The sequence below is a fragment of the Rhinolophus hipposideros genome (assembly GCF_964194185.1).
Source record: "Rhinolophus hipposideros genome assembly, chromosome: 14".
Classification (NCBI taxonomy): domain Eukaryota; kingdom Metazoa; phylum Chordata; class Mammalia; order Chiroptera; family Rhinolophidae; genus Rhinolophus; species Rhinolophus hipposideros.
Genome location: NC_138060.1, coordinates 15774442 through 15797924, shown reverse-complemented (window position 1 = coordinate 15797924; position 23483 = coordinate 15774442). Strand labels below are relative to the sequence as shown.

General features: G+C 44.9%; 1 protein-coding gene across 7 annotated transcripts in view; it reads left to right on the top strand.

Annotated features, from left to right (window-relative positions):
• The window catches only part of FLNB (filamin B), a 124654-nt gene that overhangs the window by 34776 nt on the left and 66395 nt on the right, over nucleotides 1-23483 (top strand). For 6 of the 7 annotated variants that reach the window (XR_013994901.1, XM_081072937.1, XM_081072940.1 and 3 more), the window contains exons 2-4: nucleotides 13632-13880; nucleotides 16279-16376; nucleotides 18646-18793. Coding sequence is in view for 6 of the 7 variants with exons in the window: in XM_081072937.1 (XP_080929063.1) it covers nucleotides 13632-13880; nucleotides 16279-16376; nucleotides 18646-18793 (495 nt within the window). In the remaining variant the exon portion in view is untranslated. The remainder of the gene's footprint in view (nucleotides 1-13631; nucleotides 13881-16278; nucleotides 16377-18645; nucleotides 18794-23483) is intronic. The other variant, XM_081072939.1, reaches the window with a different exon arrangement.

Below are 23483 nucleotides of genomic sequence, written 5' to 3'. Positions count from 1 at the left end.
CAAATATAATAATTTTTTTGTGAATACCAAATTGAGCAATTAGTGAAGAAGGTATAATGTTAAATTCAGGCATTTAATAAAACATAACTTCAATTTCTTTAGAACTTCAGTTTTCTTATGTTTTGGGACCAATCTCCCACGTGTCCTACCCAACTTTCAAATTGTTTTGTAGGTCCCTGGGACAGAGCTATACCTAAGTGATATGGGGCGGCCCTAGTGGGGCCAGTGGGAAGATTTGGGGCAACTTTTGACATGTGGGCTTAGATGGAGTGGTCAGTAAGGGGAGCTTGACATTAGCTGATGGCTGCTGGGCTGTGGATCAATTTAGAGGTAAGCAGCCAAGATTGCGGGAGAGAGTGGACTTTGGGGGAAAGGGTGTTTGTCAGGGATGAGTCCAGTGGGTTTAGTAGTTTGTTGGCTGGTGGGTGGTCATTTGGTATGTTTGTTGATTTAGTGGTTGTCTGGTTAGCTTGGGTGATTGTTGACGGGTTGATTTATTGATGGTGGGTGGTTGTTGATTGGGCAGTAGTTTCTCCTCCCCCAACCCCTTCTTTCTTTTTCCCATTGTGTGCCAGGCAATATACTAGGTTCTAAGATCACAGTGACACTAACGACAAAGCCTGGGCCCTGTCCCTCTGGCACGCATATCACAGGTAGCTGAATCCCCGATTTGTATCCAGTGCTGCACAGACGTTTAGAGAGTGGGTTTAGCACTCAAGCTGCATGGTTCATTGCTATTGCTGTTATGATTTTGCGTATTTCATCCTTATGTAGTACTAGGAATACTACTAGGATGTGTCTTCAGTTAGTATAGAAATAATTTTTATTAACTTTTATGAAGTTTTCCCCACTCCTCTCATAGGAAGTTTAGAGCTAAGTGGCAATTGGGTGGAAGTTCTGGGGGTTTTCACTGTTCACCTAATTTGATATTCCAGTTACCCACATCAGGATGACGTCCCCTCTTTCTGCTGTCTCAAGTGGTGGTCCAAATTACTGGTTCCATTTCTGACTCTTCTCACTTAGCAGTATGTTGCCTGGAGCTGAAGAGTTTGTCATTGGAAGCTCTAAAGCAAACACAGGAAGAAGGAGATGTTTTTGGGCCTGGATTCTCTGAAATCATTGCCTGTGTTTAAGAATTACAGTTTGCACTGGAACAATAAGGTGTTTCTTAGTGTGGTTTTTAAGTGAGTTGATGATCACCAGAATTTCATCAATACGCTGTTAGGGGTGTGCTTGCTTCCCTTGGGCGCCCTTAATGAGGAGCGATGTTTTGAGAGCCGGCTTTTATGTCCTTTACTGCAAGACTTGTTGATTCCAAGTAGCAAGGTTTTAGTTTCCTAATCATTGCCACTGATACAGTTGTAGATTAGAGAAAGCCTCAGTAATTTATTTCCTGCCATCTTCCTTTTGTGTCTCTCTCCTAGCTCCCTCACTCCTACACCTGCCAGCTTTTAAATAACGTAAATCCCCCAGCCTATGGAAGTGTTCGTGAGAAGGGTGATTTACAGTAGAATTATCCAAAGTATTTTCTGGAGACCATTAGTGTCTGTTGAGATAGTATTAACACAAAAGTTCCTTAGTGCAATAAAGTTGGGAAATGCTGTGTGGCTTCCTGGTGCTCTCTTGGAGATTTTCAATGTACATTTGCATTGTACATTGAGGCTCTGAGTAGTCCTGCAGCAGTTTATAATTGTTCAACTCCATTTGTCCCCAGCTTCCTGACCACAGAAACCCTATGGTCTTGGGAAACCAGCTAACATATAGTGCAATCTTTTCTAAGATGTACTCAAGATAACATTAAGGGTTACATGACCTGCATTTCAAAATTGTAACAGTTACGTATTTTCACATGTGTGTGTGTGTATATATTTTTTTGATGCACTAGTTGCTTTATATACAGACGGTGCCAGGAAAATGCATACACATTTTAACAAAGAAAAAAACTATTAAAATTGTAATACTTAATATATACGGATTAAAAAAGGATGAATACAAGTCATGTTTGACTTCTGCAATTACAAGAGGTGCTCAAAGTGGTTACCATCAGCGTCCAGACACTTCTGATTACAGCAAACTACTGCCTGAGCAACATTGACCAAAGTGCCCACTTGTGTATATTTTTTTGGCACCACTGGTATGTAATTCTGGCTTTCTGCCTTTAATCCTGGGTCCTTGATGGCTGATTCTTGCGGTCGTTAGCAGATGGAATGGTCGTCTGTGTTTATATAAAAAAAAATTAGTCTTAGGAAAAAAGGAAAAGTGAGTTGATTTAAGGAAAAACACCCCTAGTAAGTGGCCCAAGTGGTCGGCGGATAGGACCAGGTTTGAGAGTGTTCCTCAGAGCCACGCTTAGGCAAGCAGCTTCTGACTGAAGCACAGGACTCTTTAGATGGAGAACTGGTGATGAAGACATCTGACTGGGCTGTGTGTATTCAGTAACGGCCCAGCTGTGGTTGGGGTGATGGGTATTTAGCCTGTGTCACTTGCTTGCCCTGCAGTGGACAGTGTGCCTCAGGAATGTTAGAATGTGTTCCCATTTTAGCAGCAAAGCTGACCTGCAATGTGCTTGGTCTGTTTATCTTACTGCCCCAGCCGTTTATCATGGGACAGAGTTCAGGGGCACAGCGATAAATCTCTTTTAGGAGGATGACGTAACCCTCAGCGTTTATTTCCTCCTCGGGTTCGGCCAGTTTGGAAAGCCTTTGTCATATCGTCGTGCCTGTGGATGGGCCTCTTCCTCTGCAGTACCATACTGGTCTCCACGCGGAACTGTCAGCAGCAAATTCCGGAGTTGGATGGTCTTGATTCAAATCCCAACTTCACCACACGAGCTGTGTGACTTGGGGCTCAGTTTATCTCCTTATTAGTTTTTTAATTTGGAAAATGGGGCGAGCAGTGGTACTTCATAAGGCAGTTGTGAGAACTCAGTGGGATACTGGGCCAAGCCCTCAATCTTCGTGAGAAACAGGCCATCGTGGGAAGAGTGCTCGCAGGTGCCAGGGACCGTGCCAGGCGTGCCAGGGAAGATGGGTGTGAAAGGATCAGAAAGGTGGGTGGTTGATTTTTGTTTGTTTGTTTGGTTGGCTTGAAAAACATGCCCCAAAGCCACTTTGTAATCCCCAGCATCTTCAGCTCTTCTGGCAAGCTGTTTGGAAAGGCAAAGGCCGTCTCCTGAGGCGTGGGGACTGCTTGGCCAGGATGGGGTAGCTGGCTGAGGAGTGGGAAGGTGTTTGGATGGCCACTGTGTGACAGCTGAGCAAAACAGATCGCTAGAAGCACAACACACCAACCTGCAAAGCCTCCATTTATTTATGTTTGTTGGTAGGTAATATCGCACAAGGTAAAAATCGTATGCGGCGTAAAAAGAGAGACTGGCTCCCTCCTCGTCCTCTCCAACCCCCATTCCCTGGTCCTCTACCTAGAAGCAACGGCACTGTTGAAGAACAGTTTCTTTCCCTTTGAGAGATCGTCTGTGAACATGTGAGTCCAATTATGTAGTTCCCCCAACCACCGCTTTACTCAAAATGCGAACTTACCGTATATGTGGCTTTCACCATTTGGTGACACCGGTCAGTTTTCCCACATCAGTGCCTGTAGATCCTGACGAGCCATTTTCTTCAAATGAAAACTTTGTTGACATATACATTACTATGCTTCTTTCTTTTTTGGGGGGGTGTGTGTCAAGTTACTATAAAAGTAACGTATGTCGTTAAAAAACCATTCAAACAACACAGGAGCATGTGACACCCAAAAAAGAAAGCCCATCTTTTGCTATCACCCCAAGTGTTCTTCCCAGAGACAGCCGGTGGACAGGTTGGTGTGCACGCCTCCAGATCTTTCTGAGCAGAAGCAGTCATGCCTGTTCAAAAACAGGACAATTTCAAAAAAAAAAAAAAAATTGTCCTGTTCCCATAGTATATCATGGAGGTCTGTTCCTGTAAGAACAAACAAATCTTTCTTTTTCTTTTCACAGCAGCCTGTTATTCTCTTACCTGAATGTTCTGTAAAGTTGATTTAACCATTTATTCACGGGGAAGAATTTAAGTTGTTTCCCCCCATTATTTTATAGTAATGAACTGCTTTCATGATTAAAGATCATGTTAGGACCCAAACCTCTCCCCCTCCCCCCCCCATTAGACAAAGAAATCATGTTAGGGAACTTTCTTGAATACTTTGTGCTTCAAATTGAATGTATTGACCTTGCATTTAATTTTCTGTCAGCAGTGGCCCGGGCCTGGCCTCTGCAAGACGGCTCAGGAATCTGCTGGAGGAGTTGGGGGTGGCCTGCAGATTTTAGCAAACTGCCAGTTCATTCAGCAGCCCACTGAGCAAAGAACATCTTGATTCTATCAGCTTTAATCCTGGGTCCCTGATGGGCTGGTTCTTGTTGTCGTTAGCAGATGGAATGCTTGTCTGTGTTGGAAGGCTGAGTGCTGGGGTCTTGGGCTCTGAGCAGTCTTGATTGAATCTTTCTTTCATAGTGCTAACGGGGCACTGTTAGTCCGCAAACTTGTGTGGGTGTTTATAATGTTATAACAATATCACAGTAGTCGTAATATTCCCTACTGACACAGGAGAACCCTCATCAGGCAGAACGCTCCCTGCTTTGCTGCCTCTAGTATCTCACAGCAGTTCTATGAGGGGAGTCCAGTTCTGACTCTCATCTTAGAGATGAGATGGAGAGTAGGGTAAAGACCCCCACCCCCAGTCCCGGAGCTGTCAGTGGCCGCGCCTGGGAACGGAAGCTGGCTTCTCCGGACGGCAGGCAGGGCCTCTGAACTCTGACTGCCCCATCACTGACTAACTTAGTGTCCCTGACCCTGGGTTACTTGGCTTCCAATTATTTCAGCAGCTGAGCTCCTCTTTGTTTGAGTGGGTTCAGCCCTGCTGGTGCTCTTTATGTGTGGATGTTGGTGTGGAATTCCACCCGTGAGGAGGAGCCTGGTGTCAGGGCTGCGAGTGCCCTGTTGCGATTGGGTACAAGTGTGTCCAGAGGGTTCCTCGTGTAGTTCTGGGTGGAAGGTCCAAATATGGGGGTACAGAGTGGAGCCTTCAGCTGAGCTAAAGACCTGGTACAGGGAGGAACTGTCCAATAAGTGTCAATATAGGTAAAGTGGGGAACATGCCCTGTATCTGTCCTTTGAGAATTGTTTGAGAATTTCCTTTCCTTCAACTTTGTCCACTTTCTGTTGGTAATGGCGAGAGCCAGCAGTTATAAATTATTTGGAATTTCCCCCAGCTTGGTTCCCTTTCAAGACTTTTAAATTGAGAGTTTTACTCCTTTTATGACTTCACAATCTTTGGGCAGGCTGCCATTTCTATAACAGGCGTGTATGAGTTGTAACATAAGGTGAGGTGGGGGGAACGATACAAACTGATTTTTCCCCTTTCAAACCTAAGAAGTCACCTCAATCTGATTTTGTAACAAGGCTCAACTTTTAAAGTTTGCAGTGGAAGGGTGAATGCTTATCCTATTCATCATCATTATTATTTTTTAACTTTCACTCTTAATTATAAAAGGGGAAAAAACACCACCCTCAGGAAACATGGCCTAGCACAAGAGACAAAAGGCAAAAAGTTTTGTTTTTCCTTTTTCCCTTAAAAGATCTTCAACGTCTTACCCTGGGTGAGGGAACGCTGGTTTTCATTATAATAATGTTGTCATCTCTTTGTGGAGTGTTTTAAAGCCAATTTAACTGATTTTCTTACTTAAAAGAATAATTTGTATTCAGCACAGGGCCTGGCACCCAGTAGGCAGTTAAGAAGTTATTTGTTGGATGAATTGAGCTTTCAAATATAGGAGTGACCCTAATTTCTATTTTCTGGGGAAAACACAGGTTGATAGCTTTGGGCTGAGCTGTCTTCTGCCTTCCCTGATTCCCTGTGCCCAACAGTGGGGCATGCACGGTGGGCCCCCCAGACAGGGACAGGGTGAGAACCCCCAGTTCCTAGGGTGCAGTAGAGGCAGAGTCAGTCATGCTGAGACAAGGGGACGAACGTGACGCGGCTTGAACTCCTGCTTACACCTCCCAGGCTTTGTACACGACTTTCCGTGCTGTCTATCCACCACGGTTTTGTCCCAGAACCATGGCAGTTTAGGGATTGTGGGAATGATTGGGACGGTTAGAAGTTTTGAGGCCCTGCCTGGGTTCCCCTCCCAAGTACAGCTGCATACTGGCTCAGGGCCCTATGGGTGGGTCCCTTCCCTGTACTTAGACTCCTCATCTGTGAAATGGGACTCAGGCTGCACTCACCTCACGAAGCCCTCTGATGGAATGTGTAGTCAGAGAAGTGGGGGAGGTGAGAGTTTGGGCTCTGGCTGGAGAGATAACTGGGTTTCAATCTAGGCTCTCCTCCATGTCACTTTTGGCAAGTACCTCTATGCACCTCTGTTTTCTCAACTGTAAAATGGGATTAACTGTAAAAGCCACCCTCGAAGAGTTGCCATGAGGGTTATACGGGGTGCAGCATGTGGCACAGGGCCAGGAAGAGAGCGCTGCTGTTGTATTTTGGTTGTTGTTGATGTAAAGAGGGGAGGCGCTTAGGATTCGTTCCCTCACCGCTTTCCTCCAGGGCTTCTCTGTGGGCTGCACATCCATGTACAAGGTGGACAGTGAACTGGGTTTCAGGTGTGGTGGCCTTGCCACATGACAGACTGAACCAGAGTTAAAAGGTGACGAGGACCTCTATTCACAGCCAGCGTTTATTATTTCAGCTGGACGTGTTCTCAGAGCAGTTGTGGCTGGAAGCCGCGAGCCCTGTGAGCTCCTGCTGGGGTCTGCCCGCAACCCCAGTGGCTGGAATCGGGGCTCTTCCACTCCCTGCTCAGGGGCGGGGGTCCCTGGGCCCCGTCCTCCTGGTCGCCCAGAAGGACTGTGGTAGCAATGGAATGAGTGCAGGGACTGTTGGTGGCTTTGAGGTACAAAACCTAGTTTAGAAGGCACTGCTGTGACCATTTTGGAGTATCTTTAATTTTTCCTTTTTTCTCTAACCTTTTTAAGAAGGTTAGAATCCTTATTCTAACTTTTTAAAGCTTTCCCGATAATACTAAGTAGGAAGAGACTAAGTACGAGGCCCTTTAATATACCCATCTTGTTTAGTCCAATGTGGCTTTGTCGCTGGATGTAAAGTAATTCTCAAAAGCACTGCAAAGAAAGCCCACTGAGTGATGCAAACGTAACTTTTTTTTTTTTTAAGGAGGGTGCAGCTCACAGTGGCCCATGTGGGGACTGAACCGGCAACCTTGGTGTTATCAGCACCACGCTCTAACCAACTGAGCTAACCGGCCACACACAAACGTAGCTTTTGAATAAAGGATGCCTCTTCGCCAGAAAATAGGGTGTTGGAAATAGGTAAATTGCACCATCCTACCATGTGTGAAGCAGTCCACCGCCGTGAGAGCTATGATCTGAAAGTCCACCACCAACTCTACTCCAAAATAAAAATCCGGTTTTTATGCAATAGTTTATTCCAATTATTCCAGACAAGAATTGCCCAGCAAGTGAGAGAGAACAGAAGGCATAGTTGGCAACGTGGGAAAGTTGAAGTCTGAGGTTGTGCGTCACGAGTGTGGAAGGGCCTGCAGTCGGCGTCTCAGACCAGGGCTTTGGGATGGTTCACTCCGTTCTGCTGCAGAGCCAGCCCAGCTGCCAACCCCCGGGCCTTCGCCGGGAAGACACTCGCCATCTCTCTGCGCAGTCCTGTTCCTCACTGACCTTCCGTGCCCCACGCCTTGTGCGTGGCAGACATTGGGAATCCATGTTGGCCATCTTTCTTGCTGACTCCAGAGAGGGCCTCAGAATCTTTCTCAGTACACTGAGTTTTCACCTCACGTGCTAACACCATTTGCCACCCGTCGTCTATTGTATCATCTCCTGAGAAATTCCTACCATAAAAAGGATTAACTTTTTATTAATGGAACTCTGACCTAGTGATGTGTAAACAGTGTTAACGCAAACAGTTCCTTTGTCTTAATGAGTAGTTCATGAGCAGGAAAAAGAATCGGAAACCCAGCTGACCCCAGTGGCCCCACCCACTCTTATTTTATTGTGGCCTATATTTTACCTCACCGATAGAAACAGTACCGTCTTCAAGGTCTTCAAGGCCCAGGACATCCTCTTGTTATAAACTTCTATAACTGAGAGACTGAAAAACTAGACAGTGGCTCTTTTGGTCTTCAGGTTGGTGGGGCACCCTCTTCTGGGACCCCGGTTCTCCCATCACCTTGCTGGGCCTCCCTCCTGGGGCAGGTCACGCTATGTGACAGTGATGTCTGGTGCTCTGGCTGGCAGTAGGGGGCAGACGGCTTGGAGGAGGCGCACCCATTACCCAAGGCCTGGAAGTGATGGCGCGCTCCCTTCTGCTCGCTGTTCCTTGGCGAGGCAAGCCCACCACCAAACTGTAGGGGAGGCTGGAAGGGTCATCTAGCAGGAAGCAGCATTCCTGGGAGAAGGGGAGGATGGATTTCCGTGGCCAGGATGGATTTTCAGGTATCCTTTAGTCATCAGAGGAGTGACTCACCTGGTTCTAAGTCTCGGTCTTGTCGTTTGTTGGTTTGCGCCCCAGGAGAGAAGCCCTGAGCAGGGGGAGAGAAGGCAGCCTGGCCCCCTTCATCCTGCCCTGGGACCTGTGGGGCACTTGAGCCAAAGGGTACAATCCATCCTCTGCTGTGTGAATGGAAGGACTGTTGCTTCCTGGGAAATGTGACCCCCGTTCAGGGCAGCTGACTGAGACAATCCTCCTCAACGTGGCCTCAGGAATGACTGGCATCTGGGCTGGGTTTTGACTGTGACACTAAGGAAAGTGGTCAGCGGCCTCCTTTTAGTTCAGGGCACTCGTTTGGACAACTGAGGCCTGCCATGGTTTGTTCCGGCTGGGAAAGAAGGCAGGATGGTGAGGAACGGCAAAGGCCACCTGGCATGGCAGTGAGCTCCGGGTCTGCCAGCTGGTCCTGGGCCGAGGTGATGTGAGCTCTGCCCTGCGAGGGTAACTTGGGGCAGCCCTGCACAGGATGCTGCTTCGGTCACCTCACCCAAGCAATCAGTGCTGACAGGACAGCCCAGTGCAGACTTGCAGGTCAACACCTTCAGTGGCTAAGCTTTCACGTTTTCCTCCTGCCTTTGTCCTTTTTGCCTCAAGGTTGATAAAAGCATGTTGAAATCAGCGGTGGCAAAAATACTAGTGGTTGATGAAAACTGACCGTGTGGGGATCTGAGTGCTGGAGATGTGTTACCACGTTTAGCCTTCTGAGTAGCCTATGCTTGTGTCCCAACATTATCTCCAGGGTGGATTGGATCGCTTGGCCAGGATCCGAAGGCTTGCATGGTGGCGCTGAGCCTACACCTGCAGAGCCTGCACCCTTAACCGCTCCCCGGCCTTCCCTTCTGTGCCACAGGCTGTGCTGTCTGCCGGGGCTTCAACGGCGGCCGCAGTCCAGAGCAATTTAGAATTCTGTCTGAAAAGGCTGCGTGTGCGTACTTTTTGTATCCGCTCTGCAACAGGCTGCACTGCCTCTCAGAGAGCACTGTAGGTGAGAGAGTATGGAGCTGTGTGTGCGGGAGCTGGTTCCCCCAAACAGACAAGGCTCCAGGCTGTGGGATCAGCAGGGAACAAAATGACCCATTCCTGCCTTTGTAGAACTGACACTGAGCAGAGGAAGCAGACACGATACAGGTGGTTGTTTAAGCATCTAGTTGTAGGTGCACTAAAAGTGGAGGGCACACAGTAGTGAGGGGTGTTGAACCAGGGATCTGTTCTAGTTTTGCAGAGGTAGAGGTTTGTATTCCAGTCAAGAGAAGGGAGAAGGGAGAAAGTTCCAGGCCAAGTGGACTCTGGCCAAGGATGGAGGGTGAGACTCGGGCAGTGTGAAGCCAGGAAGTCAAGGAGGAACCAGACCCAGCCCATGTGGGCTGCTCTTTGTACCATATTGTCTTTCAGGAAGGTCTGATAAATTATCAGTAGTTCTGTTGTTCTGTTTGGCTCGTGGTTCCTCCCTGGGGGGTCTCAGGCCATGTTGGTCTCCTAAACTGCCCAGCCCAGACATGTCCCCCTTCACCTCCGTTACATGTCCTGGGTTCACTGCAGTTTTGTGCCTCAGCCTCATCTTGGAACCAGGACCGTAGGGACCCCAAAGGCTCATGACCATTCTGTGAATTGCTTGGCTCAGAGAAGTGACACATGGAACATTTCATCCTCCCATTAATTCACAAGGTACTTTCTTTCCTTGTGTTTTCTGCTGGCATACAACACTAGTAGCATTTTAGCTTCTGGACTTCTGGTTCCAGGGAACAGTGTTTGGCACATAGCAGGTACCGAAAAGTTAGGTGAATGAAGTAAGGGAGGGGGAGGAGGTAAGAGTAAGGGCCTACTCTGCACCGGGCATTGTGTTCTACTCTTGGCGTCCTCTAACCCACCTACTCCTACCGCAGCCCTGTGAAGTGTCTTCACTGGGATCAATCCCATCTGGTAGATGAGAAAAACAAGGCCCAGAGAAGGTGGGTGGGTTTTTCAAAGTGACATACCTGGTTGAGCTGCTGACTCCAGGAGCTGTTCTTGCAAACAGTACCACACTGTACTGTGCCACACTGCCCCTCAGTGGGTGACAGAGATAAGAGGGCATGGAGCAGAGCCTGTAGCAGTCTGTTCCCCAGATGGCCAAGTCAGAGTGCAGAGTATGGTCTTGGTGAATTGTTGTCTGAAACCTGTGCGTCTCCTTGATTCCTGCAGTCACGTGGCTTTTTCTGACCCAGTAGCGAGCTGCATTGTGGTCAGTACATGACCTGCTGTCCTTACCCAGGAGAGCAACAATGTGAATGGTGTCTACTCAGGCCTTGTGGGCCCCCACACCTACCACCCTGGTTAATTAGTAATAGCCAGGAGAGAAGGCTGGTATGTTGCACGTAGTAGGTGCACAGATGGTAGAGTAGATATGAGTAGAGAGAGCTGAAGGATCACCCTCCTCCGTACTTCTGGGGAACTTGTCTACAAAGGCGACGGTTCCAAGATCCTTTTGAAGATGGCCTAAAAATAGCTGGTTTCCACCCCCACAAATGCACCCATTCCAGAATTTTGCTTAACAAGGCCTGGAGAACGGATGTCCTGAAATGACGTGAAAACATTCCATCCTAGAATTTGCAGTAGCTCAAGTTAACTTTCTAGCTATTTAAAAAAAAAAAAAAAAAAAAAAAAAGCTTCTGCCCTCACTTCTAAGCAATGCTGGATAATTTTAAGTAGTTCCAGAAGGTGTATGTGGCTTGAAGGTCAGTGTTGTCCAGAGCCAGGGCCAGTTATGTGGGGATTGGGATGGGTTATGATTTGGGGAGGAGAAAAACTTGTGGCCAGATTCCAACCCACAGACAATCTAAGCAGATTCTAGGAGGTGGGGCAGACATAACCGGCATTGGCTTATTGTATTCCTGAAAGAGTGTCTCACTAACGCACTGAGGTGGCATCCTGCCTGCCGGGAGAGGGAGAGGCTTCTGGCCGACCTGGCCTTTTCCTCTTTTTACATTTCTGCTCCATGTTTACACTCCATTGCAGAGCACACTCGGGTCCGGAAATTCAGTAATCCTTTGTGATCAGCAGACTTCGGCACCGTGATGCTGTGTAGCATTTCAATTTCAAGGCATTGGGAGTCTCCAATTTCATATGGGTGGGGTTGGGGGAGGCCTTTTGGGCAAGTCGCCATCTTTTTATTGTTCCAAGAGTTCAGTAAAGCATTTGAACCTTCACCTGTCAAAATCACTTGGAATGAGGATTGCCCTCCCTCCAGCTTCTTAGAATAGCAGAACCAAAGTATCGTTTATCCCAATGAGACTTTAATGGGGGTTTTCCCGTTTGGACACCCACCTTGAATTCATTGGAAACAGAAGTTCTAGGCATTGTATTTTTCATGAATTTGGCTTAGACTTTTACTGGGTAACATTTCTCCTAAAATCTTTTCGAACAAGACTCATGTCTCATTCTTTTAGACCAACATGTATAAAGCTGGGTAAAAATAGAGCAAACTGGTCTCATGTTTTAATGCATGAAAGAAATCCGCAAGTTTGTAGTTGAAAAACATTTAACACATAAGTAGGGAAGTTTGACCTTTGCAGACTATGGCTGCCTATGGCTGGATGAGACTTTGGCCTGTTCAGACCACACCCCAGCTGGACACCCCCATTGCCCTGGTTAGCAATAAGCATACGCACACTTCCTTCCCCCACCCCCTACTGCTCTTCTCCTTTTAGCTTGAATAAAAGAAACTGGCATGGAAAGTTAGGTGACCTGGAATTTCTTATGATCAGTTGGTAACACTTTAAAGACAACCTCATAATAGGACATCTAATCTAAAAAATGCAGTCACGGTCAAGGACTGCCCACTGGAGAAATAAATGTATGGTCTGGTTGGATGAATTCCTTGCACACCTGAGTTCTGTGCAGGGTCCATGTTTTATGCAGATTATGGACCACAGGACCTCAGAAGCAGAGCAGGTTTCGTGATCACACAACCTGTGCAGCTATACAGGGACCCATGCTGAGAAGGGGCTGTGCTTGGTTTAGTAATGCTCTGCTCTTGCCATCTTGAACTTCTTAATACTTTTTGGACAAGGAGTCCTGCATCTTCATTGGTCATTGGGCCCATGAGTTAGTGTAGACAATCCTGCTTAAAATCTGTTCTTTTTACAATGCATTACATGGACTATCCCAGAGCACCTTAACTTTGAATGAGAGGTGCTCGAATTTAGTTTGTCTTACCAGCCAGTTCATGATAATCTTTACTCTGTCCAGGTTTACATGATCAAGTGTATTATGATAGAATTGGCAACCATGAAATTACCTTTGGTTTCTGTGGTTTTGGTTGTGGCCTTTTAAGAGGTCTTTTGTTGTGAGAGAATATAACAGTAAACAGGTTAATTTAAAAAGAAAAAGAGCCCCCACCCTTTCAGTTTTGAGTGGCATGCCATTTACTTCTTGTCAGCCTGTGTGTATATTTTTCATGTGGTTGGGTTTCCTATAAAGTGCAGTTTGGCGTACGAGTATGTTTAACCAATATTTAGGTGACTTGAGGTGGATGGGTGGGACAGGTGAAAGGAGCTCCAAGGAAAAGAAGGCTCAGGTTCTGCCCAGCAGATGCTCACAGCCCTGGAGTTGGGGAGTGGGGGGCTGAGGAGTGAATGGTCCTTGTTTTGAGAGGACCCTGGCATAGTCACACATAGGCTGGTGGGAGCACACCACTAAACCATCAAATCTGGCCTTTGAGTGAAGGGCCAGGATTTGTGCCACAGGAGGATGGAGTGAAAGTTCTTCCCACCAAAGGGCACACAAAACACTTTAAAATTTTTAAAAACTTTTTTATTATGGAAAATTTCAAATATAAAAATACAAAAGTAGAGACAGTAGCAGAACGCATCCTTATGTACCCAGGATCCAATGCCACCAGCTTACAACAAGACGGGAAAAACATCTTGTTTTACCCATTCCCGTTCTCAAGTATGTGAAGCCAACTCCAGCCTGGCATCCTTTCACTCTTTGAACAGTTCAGTATGGTTCTCTAACATGAGGGCTTCATTCACTTTTTCACAAAGAGCGTGCTTCACGCTTACTTGTGCCACCCAGAGGAATGACCACACCTGTGCCTCTCTTCCCAGACAGCAAAGCCATTGTGGATGGGAACCTGAAGCTCATCTTGGGCCTGGTGTGGACGCTGATCCTCCACTACTCCATCTCCATGCCCGTGTGGGAGGATGAAGGGGATGACGAGGCCAAGAAGCAGACTCCAAAGCAGAGGCTGCTGGGATGGATTCAGAACAAGATCCCCTACTTGCCCATCACCAACTTTAACCAGAACTGGCAAGATGGCAAAGCCCTGGGAGCCCTGGTCGACAGCTGTGCTCCAGGTAAGCTCCGAGGCTTCCTGAACCGTCTCTTCAGGGCGAGGGTGTGTGGGCTGTAACCTCTTGGTTTTCAATGGGAAAGCAAGGTTTGCTGTGATTGCTCTATTTCTCCTGGTTTTAGCCCATTGTAAGATACCTACGGGAACTACAAGTGGTGCCGTTTACCTTTCCAATGGCAGGTCTTGTAGGTGTATCCATTCATTTGTTTGAGCACTGGATTCAGTTACTTATTCAAATTTCCAGTGAAGGCCTTAATGCTTGGAGCAGGCCTTAGGTTTAGCTTCCAGACTCCAAAGTCCTGCTTCTTCCCACAGTTGGTGCCTAGCTTCCCGCTGGCTTTGGCAAAAACATGTGACCCTGTTAGGTGGCTTGGCATGAAAATCTAAAAACTTCCATTGAGTGGAAAGTACCCATTTTTATCAACCGCTGGGTTGACTATATATGGGTTTCTCCACCCTCTCTCTGTGTTGCTGTAAAATAGCGCTTGGTCAGGATCCAGTTGGAGGCTTTTCTTCCCTTTTCTGAGTGGTTGAGCGTACCCCAAGGCAGTAATTATCCTCATGTAGGGTTTAGATTGATGGGTAGTATTTGCTGGTACACACTCAATAGAAAAACCAGAGCCTGTGTTTTTATGTACCCCCCAGAAATATTTTGAAGAAAAAAACTCTAAAAATCCTATTTTCCATTTACCGAGTGCTCTATATGTGCTGGGCACATTAGTATGTAGTGAGCTGGTGGTTCTCCACGCAGATCTCGCTTGTGTCAGTCGGACAGGGAAGGAGGGCTGACTCCAAGCCTCATTCTTCCTTGAGAGTCTAGTGTCATCCAGAAGTCAGTCACAGCTCAGCAGTAGTTCATTTCCCAGTGTCCTCTTCCTTGCTTCCATCTAGTGACACATTGTAGGATGCCTATTTCCAGTGTAAACCTGGGAAGTTTTGCTCCAGTCCTGTATTTCTTATGCTTACAAAGGTTTTAAAGATAATTTTAGGGTTTGGCCTTTGAGCAACTGAATTTTTTAATTATACAGGATACTAGTCCAGTTTTTTTAGATATATCCAGGGATGGAATTGTGATATTGTGACTTAAAATGAGAAACATATATTTGGTCTTCATCCCCTTTCTTGGCCCTGAGCTCCTAAAACCCTTGGAATTTCCTTAAGTGGTAAAAGCTGTGATAATGGTCTTTCAACCACTCCTGAGTTTATGCTAATGGGGTGACTTTTGGAAAAGCCCCTTAGGATGGGGGCTGGTTTTTGTCAGGAGGAACCAACCAATGGTTAGAGGGCTGGCACTTGCAGCTCTGTCCTCTGACCTCCAGGAAGGGAAGAAAGGGCCTGGAGGTTGAGCTAATCATGAATGGTCAGTGATTTAATCAATCCTGCTTATGGAGTGAAGCTTCCACAAACATCCCTGAACGAGGGGGTTTAGAGGGCTTCCAGGTTGGTGAGTACATGGAGGTCCTGAAGGGTGGCACGCTCAGAGAGGGCACGGAAGCTTCTGGTCCCGTCTCCTACCTGGCTCTGTGCGTCTCTTCCATCTTACTCATCCTGAGTTGTATCCTTTTATAATTGGATAATCTAGTCAATAAACTGCTTGCCTGATTTCTGTGAACCACTCTGGTAAATGATCAAACCTGAGGTGGGTTTGTAGCTGGTCAGTCAGAAACCCAGGTGACAACCTGGACCACAGATTGACGTCTGAAGTGGAGAGGGGGTGCAGTCGTAGGGTACTGAGCTGTAACTTTCGGGAGCTGATGCTTATCTCCTGGTAGATAGTGTCAGAATCGAGTTAAATCATAGGACACCCAGCTGGTGCCAACCCCCCACATTTGGTGCCCAGAGTACAGAAGTGAGTGTGGAAGGTCAAAAAAAATCTCTCCTGCGAAAAGGTACCAGGCCCAGATGGTTTTACAGACTGTTTATTTATACCATACCATTAAGAGATGGATACTTCTTATGCGACTGCAAGAAGATAACATCCTGGAGGATAGTCTCAGCCGTGACAGAGTACTTCCACCCTTGCATGCTCATATCCATGGTACAGATAGACGCTCCTTGATTTACAGTGGGATGATGTCCTGAGAAACTCATTGTCAGCTGAAAATACTGTAATTTGGAAATGCGCTTAGTCCACCGACCTTACCAAACGTCACAGCTTAGCCTACTTTAGCCTAACCTACCTTAAATATGCTCAGGACACTAACATTAGTCTACAGTTGGGCAAAATCATCTTACTGCTGCAGCCTAGCCATCACGAGAGTATTGCACTTCATATTGCAAGCCTGGGAATAGATCCAAATTCAAGTTTCTGTTGAGTGGTGTCTTGCTTTTTCACCATTGTAAAGTCCAGAAATCTCTTCGGTCAGCTAATGCTAAGAGCATCTTTTGTGTTATGTTAACAGGTCTGTGCCCAGACTGGGAATCCTGGGATCCACGAAAGCCTGTGGATAACGCACGAGAAGCCATGCAGCAGGCAGACGACTGGCTGGGGGTCCCACAGGTATATATACGAGCACGTCATGTCCCACAAAGCGGTTTCCACCTTCCAGCTTGTTCCAGGACTCTGTGGGTCCTGCAGGCAGTCTGGCCTCCTTGGCATCAGCCTTCAAAGAGTACTGTTCATGGCATGCTCCCACCTTCCTCAGTTTACCCATAATAATAGGTTCTCATTGACCTAAGTGCTTGTGGGTCATCCAGAAATCTTCACTCTTTGTCCCATGCTGCAAATTTCCTAGTATTTCTGCTCCAACAATCTCAAAGGCTATCGTTGGGCATCAGACTGCAAATGAAAACTTATAATGATTAAGTTGAGCCATAAGAAATTGCCAACATTTGACCACTTTTTAGTTTAAAAAATATTTTTGATTCAATATCTTAGGGAAAGTCACAGGGCTTAGAACGTTTTTAAAAAATTTAAACCAGGATAACCTACAATTAATGAGAATTGTGGAAGAATTTGTAATGCCAAGAATCCTATCACAGACATATAATAAGAGAACTTGGAAATTTAGTAAGTCTTGGATACCATCTGCAGTAGCCACGTTGCTTTAGTTGAGGTCTAGTCTCCTACGCCCTTTCACGGAGTCTAAAAATGCTCCTCCTGACGATTAAACAGCATGACTCCCACATTCAAAACCCTGGTCAAGAAAAGGGTTGGTCAGTGCCATGGGAATGGATGACCTGATCGACCCAGGCTCCATTAAGGTGTAAAGTTGGTGTTCAGAGCCGAGTTCAGTGCATTTTGGAATAGGATCCCTTGGAAGGTAGAAAAACTTGCTATATTCCTTTGGTTTGGTTTTGGCATCATGTCTCTGCTTCATGGCCCATTTTTTTGGCTCTTCCATCTTCAGGAAGTGGTGTGGTATGTTTTTCATCTGTTAAACCTAAAACCATCTCCTTTTGACGTTCATGTGACCGTGGCAGTCGAGTTGTTGAAGGAGCTGCCTGGAAAAAATGCCAAGTCCACTCACATCCTACATGTTACGGAGCGTATTGAAGACAACTGTACAAACCCAGAGAGCTACTTTGTTGTGATAGGCCAATAATCACCAGAATGTTTACTGGTGTGTTTTGTTGTTGTTTTGTTTTATTTTTTTTCTTTACCGTGGGATGAAGGATGCTGAGTCCATGTGTCCCTCTGCATTTGCTTAACCTGGTTTATGAGACAGAGTCTTCTATTTGTCTCAGGAGGTATGGCTTACCTCTTATTGGGGCGGGAGGAATTTTTGTGCTGTTAGGGCTGGGTCAGGTGGTAGAACGAAGGCTATGATGCCTTCTGAGAGGCCCCCTATCCAGCCTTGGTGCTAAAGAACTTGACTAATATTCTTGCTCCTAGGCTGAATTCCAGGAGAAATTCACCCCTCCCTATTTTCTCAAGGCTCCTAATGTATGAGACTGCTTAGCTCCGGCTGCCATAACAAAATACTATAGACTGGGTGGCTTAAACAACAGGCATTTATTTCTCAGTTCTGGAGGCTGGAAGTCCAAGATCAAGGGGCCAGCCGATTCAATTTTTGGTGAGGGCTCTCTTTCTGGCTTGGGGGAGGGGTGGAGGGAGGGAGAGCCAGAGAGAGGGAGAGAGAGAACCGTGAGCAGGTACACACACACATTCTGGCCTTCCTTTTCTTACACCCGCACTAGTCATGTCACGGGGGCTTCACCCTCACGACCCCGTCTAAACCTGCCCACCTGCTAAGGGCCCCACCTCCAAATACATTGGAGGTTAGGGCTTCAGCATGTGAATTTGGGGAGGGCACAAAGCCTTCATCTATAAGACCACATATCGAATATGTGACCATGTCGTCTTCTTTTTATTTTAATTTTTTTATTAGTAGCTGAGTTAGCAGAGATACAGGCAATGGATAGATGAGCAAAGCAAAAAGGCCAGTTTCCGTGCTTTTTTAAATAATATGCTCTCAGCCCATGTGTTCTTTTTATTTATCCTCCACATTGTATGTAGCTTATCCCTTCTGGAAAGTGTGACCAGGCAAGTGAGTAGGCATTTTTTTGCTGGCAGGGTGGGCACGCACCTCTGGAAATTACGTACAGAATTGTCTGGAGAGGGTCCTCAGCTTCCAAAGGGAGTGGTGACACCTCTAAAAGGTTAAAAGCACTGGTCTTGGCATGCTCCTTTAATGTAATTTCACATAATTAAGAAGCTGACTCAATGTCTTAGTATTTATGGTGTTTGGTTTAAGAGACATTTGCAAAAACTTGAGTAGTTGCAAAGTAATGTGTTTTGGCACTCATTTACCTTGTCATTTTTCTAGGTCATCACCCCTGAAGAAATTATTCACCCGGATGTGGATGAGCACTCAGTAATGACTTACCTGTCTCAGTTCCCCAAAGCCAAGCTCAAGCCAGGGGCTCCTCTTAAACCCAAACTCAACCCCAAGAAAGCCAGGGCCTATGGCAGAGGTAAGCACTGGTCGTGTTGGATTGGAGGTTTGTCCTCTGGTCATAGAGATTATTATGTGGCTGCAGGAAAAAGGTTCTCAAAATTTAGAATGTACAGGCTTAATCCTTGAAGTCACCACAGGCCTCCTTTGTCAGATTTTTTTTTTTTTACCTTAAGGTCCATTTATTTATTTATGACCGTCTTCTGCCTTGTTACTCGAGGCTTTCAGAAACGCTGCAGCTTTAATGTGATGGAAACCGACGGGTTTGTTGCTCTGTGATTTTAGTGGCACTAACCTTGGGATGAAGAAAGCACTGTGGTTCCCATTTTTCAGATGAAGAATCAGAGGCATGGTCCACTGGGGCTGGGGGCGGGGGCAGGGGCCCGGGTCATCTGGCTGTGATTCATTTTTCCTTTGGTTATGCTAAAGCTGCCTCAGATTTCCAGATGGTGTGGGAGCTATTGATAACCCCTGGCGGATACTTCCTTGCTAAGACATCCTGTTTATGCCACTGCCAGGAGTGTTCTGTTCAGAACAGAATTGTGGTAGGTTGAAGGCATTTCGAGGCATTTGGGGTTCTGGTTGGCACCTGACTTCAAGCACATTTGTTTTTTAAGGAGAACAGTTGCATTTCAGCAGTGTGATTTCTGGTAAAGGTCAGCATAGCGAGATACAACGTATTCCCTTTTCTATAGGAGTACATTATATTTCTTAATTTTTATGACAATTGGGATAACATTTAGACACACCAAATAACTTCCATATTCTCTCCTAGAATCTACAGTTCTTACCATTGTAATGTAATAGTTTTCTCTCATCCTTTGTGTGTGTGCACGGTGGGTAGGGGTGGGAGAGAGAGATTGTTCAATTATTTGAAAATACATTTTAGGCATGGTGACATTTTACTCCTGACTACATCAGCAAGCCTGTCCTAAGAATAGGACATCCTCTTAAATAACCACAATATTCATCATCACACATAAGAAAATTAACAATAATTTCATATCAATTAATATCTAGTTTTGTTTTCAAATTTTTTTATTGTCCTAAAATTGTCTTTTATAGGTTTTATTATTTTACAAATCAAGATCTGATTATGATTCGTTTATTACATTTATTATTTGTCTTTAGACTCTTAATCTAGAATAATTTTCCCCAACTTATTTAAAAATGACATTGACTTTCTGAAGAAAAGTCACTTTCCCACTTGTCTTGTGGGATGTCCCAGACACTCATTCCTTTTGAAGCTAGCATTGCCCTACTTGGCGTCAGCTTAGGCTTAAGATGACACCAACCAGGGCTGTGGTGCTGACTGTGTGTTTCTCACCCACAGTGGCCAGGTCCTTCTCATCTGTCCCTTTATCATGATTTAGACAGGAAGATGGGCTGATAGTCCTGGAACAAACCTACTTGCCATTAGAGGTTCTATGGCAATGAGCTGGGGTCTTTGCAATCTTTTGTGTTATAAAGGGACTAGGGACTTTGTTTGAAGCCCTGCCCCCATGTGCTGTCACTCCAAGGTCAGCATGTCCATGCTTTAAAAGTGTTTTCTCTATGCCCTGCAGAGGTGGGGGCTGGAATCTCTGATTTTAAACATTATGCTTCCTAAATGGCAAAAATCCTGCAAACAGTCAAATCTCTTGTCAACAAAATTGGTCAAATGGATTGAATCTAATTAAGGCATAATAAAATGCTTGTTTGCAATAACCTTATCACTGGTTGTCCAGTTCCCCCATTGTTAATGTGAAATGGTTTCCTTTCATGGTGCTATTTTCTAAAAAATATGACTACTAGTAACAGTGCAGGGATGTGGCTAGTCATTGCCATTTCCTTCATCTGCCTCTTTGTGTTACGTACTTGGGGAGCAAACATACCTTGAAAAAAAATGTATATGTATATGTACACATACACACACACATATATGTATGTGTACACACACACTCACACACACAGTGGGGCCTTAAGATATTACTTGTCTCATGATAAGACAAAGGGCAGGGACAGTTTGTTCTCTTTCTTACGTGGCCACATTGCTTCATTTCTTCCATCTGAACCAGGGAATATTTCATTTTATCTTTTGGATGTTGACTGGATTTCAGTTACCAGCTGGTTAGCCCTTGCAGAGCCATTCACTGAGCCCTGACTTGCTTTGTTCCATTAGGTTGAAAGTAGGGAGGGCTGGGCTGAGGTAAACCTACAGCCCCAAATGGATCTTTGTGGTGGGCTCCCCTGCAGGGTTGGGCAGATTGAAAGTGTGCAGCTATGAGCTAAGCAGAAAATTTTCCCCAAATCGATGTTCTGTATGAAGCATTCACTACACAGCAAGACGTAAGCACTCTTCGCTAGGAGTGATGACGGTAGGGAATGAATGGTTGTACACGGTAAGCACAGCTCCCAGCGAGTTTGCAGAGTGTGGGATGTGGTTCGGCCTCCTGACCAACCATGGTTAGCCAGGGTCTTGGATAAGCTGCAGAATTCGTTGTTTAAGGCTGTTGGAGTCAGATGGAGTGGGTGTTTAGGAATATATTATACATGCATGTTTACATCTAGTCGTTAAATGATGTGATCATTTTGTAAATTTTAAGCAAAAGAAAAATGTAGAAAATAAAACCCGAAAGCCTGTCTCCCAACTACTAATCTCGTTTCTCCCTTCAGTCTGAGGTAATCCTTTCCAGCCCTTTTCTGTTCTGTTCTGTTCTTTTTCTATTTATAGATGGAAATGAATTTCAACTATGCATTTTCTTCAATTTGCATTTCTTACCTATGTGAACGTTATCTTATGATACAACAACCTACCACCGATTTTCCTAAAACTAAATTATTTATTGAAAAACTAATACAAGCCCCGAGTATAGTAACAAATGATTCAGTGTCTTCAACAGAGTGATAGCAAAGAAAGTGAGAAATGGAGAGAAACCTAGACATCAAATGTGACCTAAGGGACCTAGCAACCAAAGGTAGTACACGAACCTTTTTTGGATCCTCTTTAAACAAACTGTTAAAAGAAATTCATGACACTAATATGATAATTGGAAATGTGAACACTGACTGAATATTTGATCATATGAAGGAATTATTGTTAGTTTTTTTGATGGGAAATTTTTTTTGATGTGAATATTCTAAAAATGAGTTTTAAAGATGCATAACGAATGTTTATGGGTGGAATATGAGGACTAGGATTTGCCTCAAAATAACACTGGAGGAGGGAAGCAGTGGGAGTGAAGGTGTGAAACAAGTTTATTCCAGGGGTGCAAGGCTGGCTCACTATTAGAAAATCAGTCAGCATAATCTACTACATTTAACAGGCTAAAGAAAGATTATCACATGATCCTATCAGGTGATACAGGAAAAGTATTTGATAAAATTCAACAGTCATCCATGATAAGCAGTCAGAAAAAGAGGACTAGAGGGGAACTTTCTCAATTTGATGCACAGTAGCTACCACAAAAAACGTATAGTATAATTAATGGTGAAAGATATAAGAAATAAAACTGTTCCTATTTGCAGATGATATGATTGTTTATGTAGAAAATACTAAAAGTATCTCTAAAACAAACAAAAAGCTTAAATAAGTGAGTTCAGCAAGGTCTCAAGATATAAGATCAATGTACAAACATCAATTGTATTTCTGTCTACTAGAATTAACAAAAAGACACCAAAGTGAAAAATACCATACCATTTAAATTGCTAAAAAAAAAATTGAGAAATAGATGTAAATGTAATAAAATACATATAGAATTTACATGTTGAAAACTACAAAAAACACTAATTAATAAATCAAAGAAGACTTCAATAAATGGAGAAACATACTGTTTCCATGTTGAAAAAATCAGAGTAAAGATGTCAGTTCTCCCCAAATTGTCCATAAGTTTAACACGATTGCTATCAAAAATCCCAGCAAGATTTTTTTGTAGATACAGAAAAGATTATTTCAAATTGTAGATAGAAAAGCAAAGGAACTACATACAGCAGGGAAAGCAATTTTGAAAAAGAAGAATAATGCGGGAGGAATAAGTCTAGCTGACTTCAAGACTTATGATAAAACTACACAAATCAAGACTGTGATATTGTCAGAAGGATAAACACATAGATCAGTAGAACAGAATGCAGAACCCAGAAAGAGATCCGTGCAGACATGTACACGTGATGCCTGACAAAGGTGTGAAAGCAATTCAGTGGAGAAAAAGAGTCTTTTCAACACATAGTTCCAGGGTAATTGGAAATCCACAGGCAAACAACAACAAGAAAACCGCTCAGTCTGTCTCACACTTTACATAAAAAATAACTCAAAATCAATCACAGACTTACGTGTAAAGCTATATAACTATAAAACTTTCAGAAAAAAAAAAAACAGAAGAGAATCTTTGGGACCTAGGACAAGGCCAAGAATTCTTAGACTGATCCATCTATAAAGAAACCAACAATAACTTGGACTTTAGGTCAAAGTTAAAACTTTAAAAATGCAGCAAGTGTAAGAAGTCTGTGTCTCGAAGTCTTGGCAGGCGCACAAGGATTGGACTGTACCTGCTATTGCGGAATTTCTCGGTGAAGGGTGCAGCCCTGATCACCCCACTCTCCTGCAGAATAAGCTCCTCACTCGTCCATCTTACAGGCCACTTGGACAGACAGCATTTCAGATAGAACTCAAAATGCTGCTGAGATGATGGGCCTGGAGACAGGATTTTACTTTTAAAAACTTTAAAAAAAGT